The following is a 13,753-nucleotide window of genomic DNA, read 5'->3' on the forward strand; positions in this document are numbered from 1 at the left end:
TCAGTGACAGTGTTAAGGTTGATGGTGCTAAGGTATGGTGATGGTGCTAAGGTATGGTGATGGTGCTAAGGTATGGTGATGGTGCTAAGGTATGGTGATGGTGCTAAGGTATGGTGATGGTGCTAAGGTATGGTGATGTTGTTAAGGTATGGTGATGGTTCTAAGGTATGGTGATCATGCTATGGTATGATGATGGTGCTATGGTGATGGTGTTAAGGATTGTGCTAAGGTATGGTGATGGTGCTAAGGTATGATGATGGTATTAAAGTATGATGATGGTATTAAAGTATAGCGATAATGCTAAGGTATGGTGATGGTGCTAAGGTATAGTGATGGTGCTAAGATATGGTTATGGTGGTAAGGTTGGTGATGGTGTTTTTAATCATCATGTAATAAATTCTTAGTCTTTAGAAACGAATATAATCTCAACTATAAAACCACTTGTGCTAAGATTGCTTCAACTATACAGCACTTATAAGATTAAAATAGATAAACAACATACTTAGCATGGACATGATTATGCAAATGATTATGTAAATTAGTAATAAACAAGATTTCTCCTCCCTAAATGGATAATGCTTTATGGCTTATTATATTCAACCAGATCAATATTTTATTGAGAATATTAATAGCTTAGTTTAGTATATTTCATGAATAAAAAAATATATTCTTGCTAAAATGGGGCTTGGTTAAAGTCACAAGTTACAGGAAAACGCCGATTTAGACAATAGGGAGCAAATCTAGGAACAAATTAGGTCATGTCAATTGATGTTTGATCCAAAAAAATGACTGGGGTAATAATGCATTCAGGATATTATTATTATTATTATTATTAGTTGTCTTATGGGCCTAGAAACCACCATAAACATTATTGAGGTATAGTATGCATGTTCCAACTTTCCATGTACACAATGAATTATGACAGAGGTAGTCAGTCCTCACAAAACGAAAGCCCTATAGTATGTTAGTTTATACTGTAGGCAGATGTATATTATTCAATATTGGTAGTGTGAAGAAATATGGTGAGGTCTCATCACATTTAAGGTGTTTGTGGTTTTTGCTTCTTTTTATTAAAAACTTACTATTCAAATACCATATACAGCATACCATCTGAGCTGTAAGTTTCCAGCAATTCAACAATGTGTGCATGTTTTAACATATGACAGATACTTGCTTCCCGTTTCAAATCTGCAAAAATAATTTTTAAAAAATATACACATTAATATAAAATCTACCGTAAAAAAGGTATAAAAAATTCATCAGCAAATCAACAATTATATTATTTTGGACTAAAATTTAGTCTTGACATAGCAGCATGGATTGCTTTGGCTTTTACTACAGGGTGGGCATACACTTGAATTTGCCCTATTCAATGGTCAATCCAAGATCTTTAAATAATGGGTGAGGGAGTGCCTCGGGCTTAAAATTCAGAAATGAATTAACCTCAAGTCATTGGCATTTTAATTAGCAAATTGGCTCTTTCAACGCTCCTGTTTGTTTCATATATCAACCACGAAATAATAATACAAATATACAGTAATTATGTTATACAGCATTTATGTTTTATATTACTGTCAAAAATATCCTGTCAAATAAACTTTGAACTGTAACCTTACAATTCACAAGTAATAGAAATCTTAGAATTTAAACGTCAACTTTAATTTCAATTTTAAATCGGTCTATTTTATGACTGTAATTTGAGAGCTGGCCATTGAACAACATTGTCAGCTTTCATTTTTAGATGCTTCTAAAAGATAAAGCATGTGACCATATGATAAGTTACATAAGTAACATAAGTATAAATATTGTATAAGGACACAAAATGTAGTAAATGAATAGTGTATACAGATGGCAAACGAAACTATAAAAAACAATTCAATTATCAATGATTTCAACATAATTTCATTGTCATTTAGTCAATTGTGATTTAGTGTTTTAAATTTCTATTTTATTATTGTAAACTATACTTTATTTCAAAATTGTATTAATGGTCAAAAGAATTCTAATTCTATAATTCTACTCATACTGCAGAAACCAAAAAAAAAACTGTAGCTGTAGCTTGTTGTAGTGGAGCTGTAGCTTGTTGTAGTGGAGCTGTAACTTGTTGTAGTGGAGCTGTAACTTGTTGGAGTGGAGCTGTAACTTGTTGGAGTGGAGCTGTAGCTTGTTGTAGTGGAGCTGTAGCTTGTTGTAATGGAGCTGTAGCTTGTTGTAGTGGAGCTGTAGCTTGTTGTAGTGAAGCTGTAACTTGTTGGAGTGGAGCTGTAGCTTGTTGTAGTGGAGCTGTAACTTGTTGTAGTGGAGCTGTAACTTGTTGGAGTGGAGCTGTAGCTTGTTGTAATGGAGCTGTAGCTTGTTGTAGTGGAGCTGTAGCTTGTTGTAGTGAAGCTGTAGCTTGTAGTACAGTAGTGTACTGTAGCTATATCTTGTTGTAGTGAAGCTGCAGCTTGTTGTAGTGAAGCTGTAGCTTGTTGTAGTGGAGCTGTAGCTTGTTGTAGTGGAGCTGTAGCTTGTTCTACAGTAGTGTACTGTAGCTATATCTTGTTGTAGTGAAGCTGCAGCTTGTTGTAGTGGAGCTGTAGCTTGTTCTACAGTAGTGTACTGTAGCTATATCTTGTTGTAGTGGAGCTGTAGCTTGTTGTACTGTAGCTATATCTTGTTGTAGTGGAGCTGTAGCTTGTTCTACAGTAGTGTACTGTAGCTATATCTTGTTGTAGTGGAGCTGTAGCTTGTTGTACTGTAACTATATCTTGTTGTAGTGGAGCTGTAACTTGTTGTAGTGGAGCAATAGCTTGTTGGAGTGGAGCTGTAGCTTGTTGGAGTGGAGCTGTAGCTTGTTGGAGTGGAGCTGTAGCTTGTTGTACAGTAGTGTACTGTAGCTATATCTTGTTGGAGTGGAGCTGTAGCTTGTTGGAGTGGAGCTGTAGCTTGTTGTAGTGGAGCTGTAGCTTGTTGGAGTGGAGCTGTAGCTTGTTGGAGTGGAGCTGTAGCTTGTTGTACAGTAGTGTACTGTAGCTATATCTTGTTGGAGTGGAGCTGTAGCTTGTTGGAGTGGAGCTGTAGCTTGTTGTAGTGGAGCTGTAGCTTGTTGTAGTGGAGCTGCAGCTTGTTGTAGTGGAGCTGTAGCTTGTAGTACAGTAGTGTACTGTAGCTATATCTTGTTGTAGTGGAGCTGTAGCTTGTTGTAGTGGAGCTGTAGCTTGTTGTAGTGGAGCTGCAGCTTGTTGTAGTGGAGCTGTAGCTTGTAGTACAGTAGTGTACTGTAGCTATATCTTGTTGGAGTGGAGCTGTAGCTTGTTGTACAGTAGTGTACTGTAGCTATATCTTGTTGGAGTGGAGCTGTAGCTTGTTGGAGTGGAGCTGTAGCTTGTTGGAGTGGAGCTGTAGCTTGTTGTAGTGGAGCTGTAGCTTGTTGTAGTGGAGCTGCAGCTTGTTGTAGTGGAGCTGTAGCTTGTTGTACAGTAGTGTACTGTAGCTATATCTTGTTGTAGTGGAGCTGTAGCTTGTTGGAGTGGAGCTGTAGCTTGTTGTAGTGGAGCTGCAGCTTGTTGTACAGTAGTGTACTGTAGCTATATCTTGTTGGAGTGGAGCTGTAGCTTGTTGGAGTGGAGCTGTAGCTTGTTGTAGTGGAGCTGTAGCTTGTTGTAGTGGAGCTGCAGCTTGTTGTAGTGGAGCTGCAGCTTGTTGTAGTGGAGCTGTAGCTTGTAGTACAGTAGTGTACTGTAGCTATATCTTGTTGTAGTGGAGCTGTAGCTTGTTGTAGTGGAGCTGTAGCTTGTTGTAGTGGAGCTGCAGCTTGTTGTAGTGGAGCTGTAGCTTGTAGTACAGTAGTGTACTGTAGCTATATCTTGTTGGAGTGGAGCTGTAGCTTGTTGTACAGTAGTGTACTGTAGCTATATCTTGTTGGAGTGGAGCTGTAGCTTGTTGGAGTGGAGCTGTAGCTTGTTGGAGTGGAGCTGTAGCTTGTTGTAGTGGAGCTGTAGCTTGTTGTAGTGGAGCTGCAGCTTGTTGTAGTGGAGCTGTAGCTTGTTGTACAGTAGTGTACTGTAGCTATATCTTGTTGTAGTGGAGCTGTAGCTTGTTGGAGTGGAGCTGTAGCTTGTTGTAGTGGAGCTGCAGCTTGTTGTACAGTAGTGTACTGTAGCTATAGCTTAATTGTTGCAGTGGAACTGTAACTTGTTGTAGTGGAGCTGTACTGTACAGTAGCTTGGTTGTTAACACGTTTGCCTTCTAGTGCTTAGTTTTGTAACTCATGACTCCTATTATAACTCTACTCCCTACGCCTCAAATGAGACTTAGAGTAGTGTATGAAACATTCACTATAGCTTTTATGTTTAAATTGTGCCCTTTACAGCATTACGCCACACGCTAGCGCCTACTACTACTGTCTGTAAACTTAATTTTAATGAAAATTAAATAGGGAACACCATTCACCATAAAATAAAAAATTAATTTGAGCCTAGAAATGATTATGGAATGATTCATGCGGCATCTTGCCTAAAGGTTGCTAATTAGATTGATGGGTCCTCAGCTTGTCATATTCACTAAACCCATAAATCGTACATTTATCACATTACTATAGGCTGTCTTTCTTATTCATAGCTGTGCTTCAATATTGATCCAATATTTAAATTTCATAACTTTCAATTTGTCAAAATAATTGACAGTAACTTTCACATTTTTAGCCATAAAAATCTAGTTTTGTTAGAAATATATTGACTTAAATCCATACAGCATTAACTGGAAATATTCTCTGCTTAAATTTAGTGCTTAATTCATAGCTTTAGATTTACAATAATCTTCATGCTTTGGGCCATTCTATTTGCACGGAACATGGTAGTAATGGTGACTATTAATATTCATATGTTCAATTACCGATTTTATCCCTGGGCACATCAATATGGCATGGACGAATATGCTTACTATCTTGTACACATTACATTCACATTTTTTTATTTTATTTTGGTATATTTCTTCTTTATAAAGGGTGACATATTCAAGAACAAGCACACTGGGATACAATCCTCTTTACTTTTGTTTCAAAATATCGTACCAAGTAATTACAATGCACATGGGCAATGTATGTAAATAGGCCTAGCGGCTTTATGTCCCATCCAAAAGATGAGGCAAAAGAGTAAAATATCTTGATTTAAGGACACAAGAAAAAAGACACAGCTGGGTCTCAAACTCAAGATGTCTCACTACACTAAACATAACATAGGTAGGCCTACAAATAAGCTGAAATTACCAAAATCTTTTGGGGAAGGAGAGACTAGAGTAGACTATATCAGAAAAATATTTCACAATTTAGAGATAGGCTTCAATGGTGAACTCTAGTAACAACATAATTTCTGAGAATTATTTTTTTACATTAAAAACAAAATCTATTTTTAGACGCTACAAAAAAAAAATCATGTTTTAATCAGTATTAATTATCTTAATGGAGGCTGTTGTAAATAAATGAGCCTCGGGCAGTAAAATTAATGCTTGGCTGGAGACTTTAAATACTAATCCACATGTTTACATCATACAAAAAAAACATGTTTGTGAGATTATTTTAGATCGATGCTTAAAATAAATCGATGAGCTATCTACAATTTAAGTGCCTGAACTCATTATCAAATATGTAAAATTAAAAACAAGATAGGGAAATTAGAAAACTGATGTATTTTTAAACACTAAAACAAACAATTTATAACAAACATCCAAAAAACAAACAAATGGAATTAAGGAATCTACTGTAAGAAGACTCGAACCTATGATTCTCATACAAGTAAATATAATTATATTGCGCCATTTTACTCTTTAATATTGTTATTTATGTTGATAATAAGTACTGCATTGATCATACTATAGTATCAAGAATATCAAACTAATAAGTTCCACAATTATGGTAATAATAAATCGGTAATTGAACATATGAATATTAAATCATATAAAAGTTATATTAATGTGCATAAATACATTCATCTTTGAGAAAAATGATATTACTTGTAAGACGTCAACTTTCAAAGCCATCAACATACCGTAATAGAAATGCTTAACTGATGTAGATATAAATTAAGAAACATACATAAAGCATATTTAACAGAGCTATATAAACATTATATAATGGCACGAAGCATAGGTTAATATTTCTCAAGGTATTGTATGTAATGCTCCATGACAGATTTACGGCAGCACGGTTGTTGTTACAGGGCAATATATAATCGCACTACAGTGGCAGCTAGCTGTAAACCACTGTAGTAACACAGTTTACCATTGTTAAATTGTTTATGTATGAATTTTACCTGAAGACAAGTATATTTTAATGTAAGATTCAATTATTTATGCAAAGAAATTTAAACAGAAATACTACGCTTAATTTAATATTGTCCCTTGAGAATAAATTTTATCTGATGATGTTTTTCATTAGCTACTGTTTCTTATGTATTAATACTAGAGGGTGTGCTCGCTTCTCTTGTTTACCCTCTAGGTACATAGATGGTTCTCGAAAACTGTAGCAATGTAAATTTCTGAATAAGTATGATAGGTTAACATATGAAATCAAAATAAAACTGTTCAACTGCTAAACTGATTGATATGGTAGATAATTTTTTCAGATGACAATTAAAACCATGTTGCTCAGACATAATTAAAACATTAAATTACCATTAAGCGAAAATGTAGGCCTACCTCAACAGTCTGCGCCTCTCAACGGTCACTGATCCAAGAATGCTATGCTATTCATTGCTTATTAAACAATCTATGTAACATGATTTTTTTCCCAAATATTTTATACAGTATAGTATATACTGTAATATAATAAATTCTAACCATAAAATACCTTTACTTTATTTTTCATTTAAATAATAAAATAAGCTATTTGTCAAGCGAGGTAAATCACCCATTCTAAAAGAAGTGTCGATTAGTGTCATCTGGTCTATTCAAAATGGTTCATGGGATTACAGACGTAATGCTTCTTTAGTTATGCTGAAAATATTGATAATTTATTTATCATTAAAAGTCTACATTTCAATTAGATTTTTTTCTTCTTTTATGAAATTCTATGGTAATGTACAGTAAATGTCTATTAAGAATTTTGAAACGGATATTGTAAATGATCAAAATTTTAAAAAAGATTGATAATTTGTATTTATTATAAGCTACATGCTTTATAAAAACTTTTTCTGGTCAGACTTGTTTGTGTTGATTTATACTGATAAACTTGTTTGAGTCCCAAATGCATCTCTTTCGTTCTACAGTATTACAATATTTTCAAGTTTTGGAAATTATAAATTATATTATTTAAATTATAATATTTTATAATTTTGGGCTTTTCTTTTTTTTAAACTTTTAAATTTATGTCTAACTTATTATATTTTTGTATTTTTGAACTGATACTGTAAAATAACATTTTGTAACATGTTTGGCATTGTATTAAGTCCTGTTGAATGGCATCTGTCCTGAACATAAATATACAGACTTAAGTATTGACCATCACTAGCCATGCATAATTAGTATTCTATGTAAAGTAAAGCGTGCACAGTATGTAGGCCTAACACAATATTTATTACCAATAAAAAAATATTATGATCAATTCTCTACAGTCAATTGGTATTTTGACCATTCACAATTTTATTATTTTAAATTTGCCAGATTATTAAGAATATTACATAATGATATTATTCAGTTGAATTGTTCGGCTTTTATGAAATTTGATCACCAGATTGTGTTACTATAGTAAAAACAATTTATGATTTGAAGTAATATCGATATCAAATCGTCTTCGGGAAAAGTTGACATTGCTATTTTTAAAAACGTCTTTCGCTTCTATGCGTGACAGACGGGCAGTGGCGTGCATGTACGATATATTTTTTATATAACTTAGCTAACTAGTTAGTTTCATTATTATTTTTCATTGACTTAAATTTAATCATTGAGGTAAATGGAAACTTATTGATGACAAAATTCAATGAAAACGATGATGACTTTGTAACAATAAAACAGCTCATTGAGAAAGAAGTATGGTTGAAATGAGAAATGTTCAGGGGACATCCTATCATCAAGGAGACAGGGTTCAATCCTGACCTAGTGCTAGGATTGTAACTCAAACTTTTGAGCCTCAAATGAGACTTAGCTTATAAGCACGATAAGTTATAGTTTATTTTGTAATTGCTAGTTGCGAGAAAGAAAAGAGAAGATGTCCCCTGAATAGGGGCATCTTTTAAAGAGAGGATTTTACTTTTTTTTAAACAACTAAGTTTTGATTTGTGGCAATGTCAATTAACAAATATGTTTTCAAAAACTTTTAATAGTGGATTACTTTGTTTGAAAATTCTCACGCACAGAACAGTGTCAATACAAACAATGTCATGCACTTAGGCTTAGAATCTTGACCAAAGGGTTCAGATTTGTGAGTAAATTTGTTAAATGAAACGTGCTCTGATCAAAATATGACATCACAGCAACAATGAACTGGTTGTAAAATTAGGCCTTGGACAAGTGAGAAATTACATTCAGATCTCAAACAATAACCTGAAACATTAAATTTAAATAACAACATATTTCAGGTAAAAAACAAAGATTGTTTGCTTGTATTTCAAATTTTATTTTTTTAAAGTTATTTTCTTTAGAAACCAAACCATATACTGATGACACTTACAAATCCAACTCTTCTATCTACCATTAGACCACTGTGACCTGATAGGTAGCTACAGATAGTTACAATTGGCCAGTGGTCATTCTTAGAAAAATAATGTATGGCGTTTAGTCAGTTTTCACAAAATATTTTTCCCTATATTTTGTTCTCTTAAATCTGAGATTCAGAGGAAATCCATTCCATAAGATAAAAAGAACTGGTTTGATATATAAAGCTCCACAGTTTTTCACTTAAGCCTTTTTTAACCATCCTGACTTACATGAAAATATGTTCCTACTTTATGTTAAAGATGCATTGCTAGTATGTAAACTTATATTAACAAAACAGCAAAAAATAATTACAATTGGCCCAACATGTAATATTTATAGTATAACAAATATATTATGATGGTTTATACCATGGACATGGTTACTTTATGCGTAAAATATCTTAATTTTACAAAGAAAATGATCACAGAAATACTTATTTACAGTAGTTATGATATTTCTTACACGCAATACTACTTTAGCACAGGAATATACTATACTCAAAATTCATAAAGTTGTGAATAAATTCAATATTTATTGAGAGCCTTAGTCATTACCTATACTGAGTATCAAGACATTTCATTAATAAATGTCAAACAGAGCATTGAATAACAGTAGTAAGTGTGTACAGCTCTGTCTACACTATCAAACTAGTTGACAAAACAAGTGTGATGTGCCCAAATATGGTAGTGATATGCCTAAATATGGTAGTGATATGACATCATCATTCCATATATGGGCACATCACATTTTTTCACATAAAGTTTGATAGTGTAGACAGAGCTTAAGCCTTCCTTGGGACACGTTATTTATCCTATAGGATATTGAAAATTATGACTGTTCTTCATAATTTAATTGTGACTCTCCGCAAATATATATATATATTTTTTTTATTGAAATCACATACGATGTTTGTAGAATTCAGGCAATAGGAAAAAGAAGCAAACAGAGTAGAAGATAATGTTAAATGGAGAGAGTTAGTGGACAATCTTTATGTACAATAATGGCACATGATCAATAATGATAACGATGACCACTATGTTCTCTAATAATAGTACTAGTATTTAATTTTTTTAAAGTATAGTACTTCAGGTATTATTACCTCCGCCAAGGAGGTTATGTTTTCACCCCTGTATGTTTGTGTGTGTGTGTGTGTGTGTGTCTGTAAACAGCCTGGAGGCCACAGTTTTTATCCGATTCTCACCAAATTTGGCAACAATGATCTATGCCCCAAAAGCTCGGACGAGTTCGAATTTGAGGGGAAAAGGTCATAGGTCAAGGTCACAACTAACAAAAAACTATTTTACTGCCTAGAGACCACAGTTTTTATCCGATTCTCACCAAACTTAGCCACAATGATCAATGACACATCATATAATTGTGGTTAAATTTTGAAGGGTCAGGGTCAAAGATCAAGGTCCACAAAAAAAAAAAAATAAATAAAAAAAAAATAAAAAAAAAAAAACCTCAGTGGGACTTGAACCAGCGATCTCAACTGTAAGAGGCTGGATACATAACCATTACACCACACTGTCATCCACAACTTTGTAGTGTGCAGTTAACATATTTACACTTAGAACTAATAAAAAAAAATGTAAAACAAAAATATTCAGGGGGCATTTTATGTAGGGAAATTTTACAGTAGGCGGAGGTTTGTACTCTCGGAGTACCCTCTAGTTGTATATTATAACCACACAAGTGTATCCTTGCTCTTTCATTGGTTATTTTGCATCACATGTCATTCATTATTTTCTACCATTTCAATGATTGAAGGTACTATTGCAGTCAGCTTTTGGAAAAAAATTGGGAAATTAATGTGCAATGCAACTCTGCTGTTCGTAGGCCGGAATATCGCATGACAGATAACCAAACTGTTGAGTGTGCTGTCTATAAATCTTCTGCTCGCATGGCCCGAATCCACGGATTACGGATTATTGCAGGCCTACAGTAGTCTTTGATGAATGCGGTTGATTAATTCAATAAAAGTATACTCTACAACAGTAGGTGTGTGATTTCAAGTCAGTGTTATAAAAGAAATAATGAATGTTTATTCATTGAATGGAGATAATATTTTCCTTTGTTGAAAGATTAACGTCCTAACTGTTTAACTTGGCTTCACCTCAAACAATCTTTCAGCTCAAAAATTTGGGGGGAAAAATTTAAATTATGATATGGTTATATAAATTATGTTATTGATATGAAATTTCCAGATGAATTCTATTCTATTTTAAATGTTAAATAAATGTTAAATGTATTATTCTGGTCCTTAAGCTTAACTTGAAACTGAGGAAATTCAGATTAGGCCCTCCACAGACCCACGGCAGCCAACAGTGCAGCACATACAAGATCATCACACCAGGAAACGATCCCCTACTCTATTCGAATAGTGTTCTTTAACGTGCACTGTTAAGTACACGGGGCCAATGGCTTTACATCCCATCCGAAGGATAAGGCAATGAGAGTAAAGCATCTTGCCTAAGGATACAATTAGTATGGTACAGATAACCTCGAACCCATGCCTATCACGATAGTCCTATATCATTACACCATCACTCTCTGGTGTATATACAGCACTCGCCACTATTTCTAGACGGTCTCCCATCCAGAACGCAACCGGGCCCAATGTTGCTTAACTTCAGTGATCTGACGAGAACCGGTGTTTCAACGCAGTATGACCATTGTGTCATACTTTATAATCAACGCAAATCAACCAAAAGATTTTTTCTGACTGTTCACATTCACAATTCAGTATATAATGTTTCATAAAAATGTGCTGTACTATAATCCAGTATATTGGTGATTCTATTACCTTGTTATGAATTTTCAAGATGCACTCTATTTTAAATAATTTATTTTTCATGTGTCGTACACTGTATAATCAATACATGAAAATCAATATATGAAAGTCAACCAAAAGAAGAGATTCTCCTTTTCTGACCCTCTCTTACACATTACATGTTTTATAATTTCTTCACTTCATGCTATTATTTTTTTTTAACCGTCTCTTTCGAAAAATTATATTAAGGAACTTACGGGTATTTCAGTTCTCCAAAGAGGCTATTAAAGTTTTGGACAAAAACCGATACATCTTTGTTTGCCTTCAAAATAGGCCAAGGAATAGAAAACAAGAAATTGTTTCACCAACTACGCAATATTGGGAAGCACCGAGATCCAACAAAGTGACCCTGAATAAGGGTGTCTCAACTGACGGGTTCTACTGTATTATTAGCCTATACTATTTGTATACAAATACTGTATTTACATTCTCCAAATGGTATGTTTTCTTGATCCAGTGCAGTTGCGGCTTAAAGACATTGATCATGTTCTTAAGATAAAATTTGTATTCTAAAGAAATCTGATTGAGAAGCCCTGGTGGCATTATTCCGTAAATCATGTATTTAATGTATGGTTGCAAGTAAAAACATGAATGTTATAATGCTTGTCAAAGGTGCACAAAATGTAAATTCTCTGAACCCACCTTACATTTACTTGTATCCTCATCTTCAACACCTAATGTAATGTAATTGGATTTAGCATTACTCTTAAGGCGTTCACTATACTACTACAATCGTGTTCTAACCTAAAGGTCATTTTATGCCTACGCTAAAAATCTTTTCAAGTATATACCGGGTGATACTGTACTACATTTTTTTTAATGTGATGTAAAACAACAATTTTCGAGTTATATCTCGCTCTTCGAGGAGAAGGGGCTATTGTTGGTTTATCCAGGTAAGCTAGGCACGAAATAGACTGAAATATACAATTAGCAACAGTACAATATGTAGTAAAGAAGCATAGTCCCCATTGATACATTCTTTATTTAGTTGGAAGAGGGGAAATGGGGGGTTTGCTTTAAATTTGGGAAAATTCAAATTCAGCAAAGTAGTGTTTTAAAAGATCTCAAATTTATGGTAGTCACCAACAATTTAAATATATTGATTGGATAAAATCTTCTTGTCGTACACTGTTTTAAATAGAGCAGTTGTTTATGAGCTGGTGGTCATACAGACAGACGGAACTAAATTCTTATTTTTCTTCTAGCTGTATGGCGCATGGAACACTACAGTTAATAATATATATATTTTCACTGTATTCTAAAAGCAACCTTCCAATACACATCAAAATAATTATAATTTCCAACAGTGGAATCCAATAATAGCAACAGTTCTATTTACGTGAAATCCAATTAAACCCAACGACCAACGTCTAAGGAAAAGAACCTTTGAACATGGAACACTACAAGACAGATCAAATTTATTGCCACCTAATACATTGACGACAAACCCATCAGTATTCGCCTTGTACTAAAGCTATCTATCAATATCATCATGGTTGAGAGTTCAGTGGCAAAATCAGTGAATAAATTGGATTTACATTCAAAGATACACTGGTGCAATTAGCATGGATCAACTAATTACCATGGAAAAGGTAGATTACTTTAGGGAACAATCAGTTATTATGAATATTAAATAACCTGTTTAATTTTTTCCAATTACAATGATCGTCAGGTGAATGATTTGTGCATGATAGACCATGCAGCAATAATACATAAAGATACCATCGATTTAAGTATACTGTTGTAGTTCTTCAGGCTTTTAGTAATACTCTCAGCTTTTAAATATTTTCTTCAGAAACCTTAAAAATCTGTTTACGGTCACATTGTTCACAATACAGTAGGCGTATTTTTTTAACAAAGTGGCTATGCTTACTGTATGATGATCTACACTATCAACACCTGAGTAGCGGGATCTATTTTATTGCAATTTTACTTTTTATTTCAACTTTATTTAGAGAGGTTAACCATTCCAATTGAACCTGGAAGCCAGCTACAGTACTGACATTCAATGTAATATCCTGTAAGAAGGTACTGTACATTGGCAAAAACTCTAAATTATATGACCATTCCTGAGACATAGTAATATCAGTATTATATTTTATCATCAATCTATCTTTGGTTTCATACAATCTCAATACAATGTTCACTGAAGCCCCTTCAACCTAATTGCTAGAAGGATTAAGAATTACATGAATATTTGAGCAGCTTTAAAAGCCGAGAGCACCCAACAATTCCCTTTCTCAAGCCTCA

General features: G+C 33.8%; 1 protein-coding gene across 3 annotated transcripts in view; it reads right to left on the reverse strand.

Moving 5' to 3' along the window:
- LOC144843247 (peripheral plasma membrane protein CASK-like) overlaps nt 1–13,753 on the reverse strand; it is a 90,792-nt gene that overhangs the window by 62,101 nt on the left and 14,938 nt on the right. For all 3 annotated transcript variants that reach the window (XR_013612252.1, XM_078700042.1, XM_078700040.1), the window contains exon 4: nt 1,083–1,188. Coding sequence is in view for 2 of the 3 variants with exons in the window: in XM_078700042.1 (XP_078556168.1) it covers nt 1,083–1,188 (106 nt within the window). In the remaining variant the exon portion in view is untranslated. The remainder of the gene's footprint in view (nt 1–1,082; nt 1,189–13,753) is intronic.

Source organism: Antedon bifida, chromosome 5, assembly GCF_963402885.1.
Source record: "Antedon bifida chromosome 5, ecAntBifi1.1, whole genome shotgun sequence".
Taxonomy (NCBI): domain Eukaryota; kingdom Metazoa; phylum Echinodermata; class Crinoidea; order Comatulida; family Antedonidae; genus Antedon; species Antedon bifida.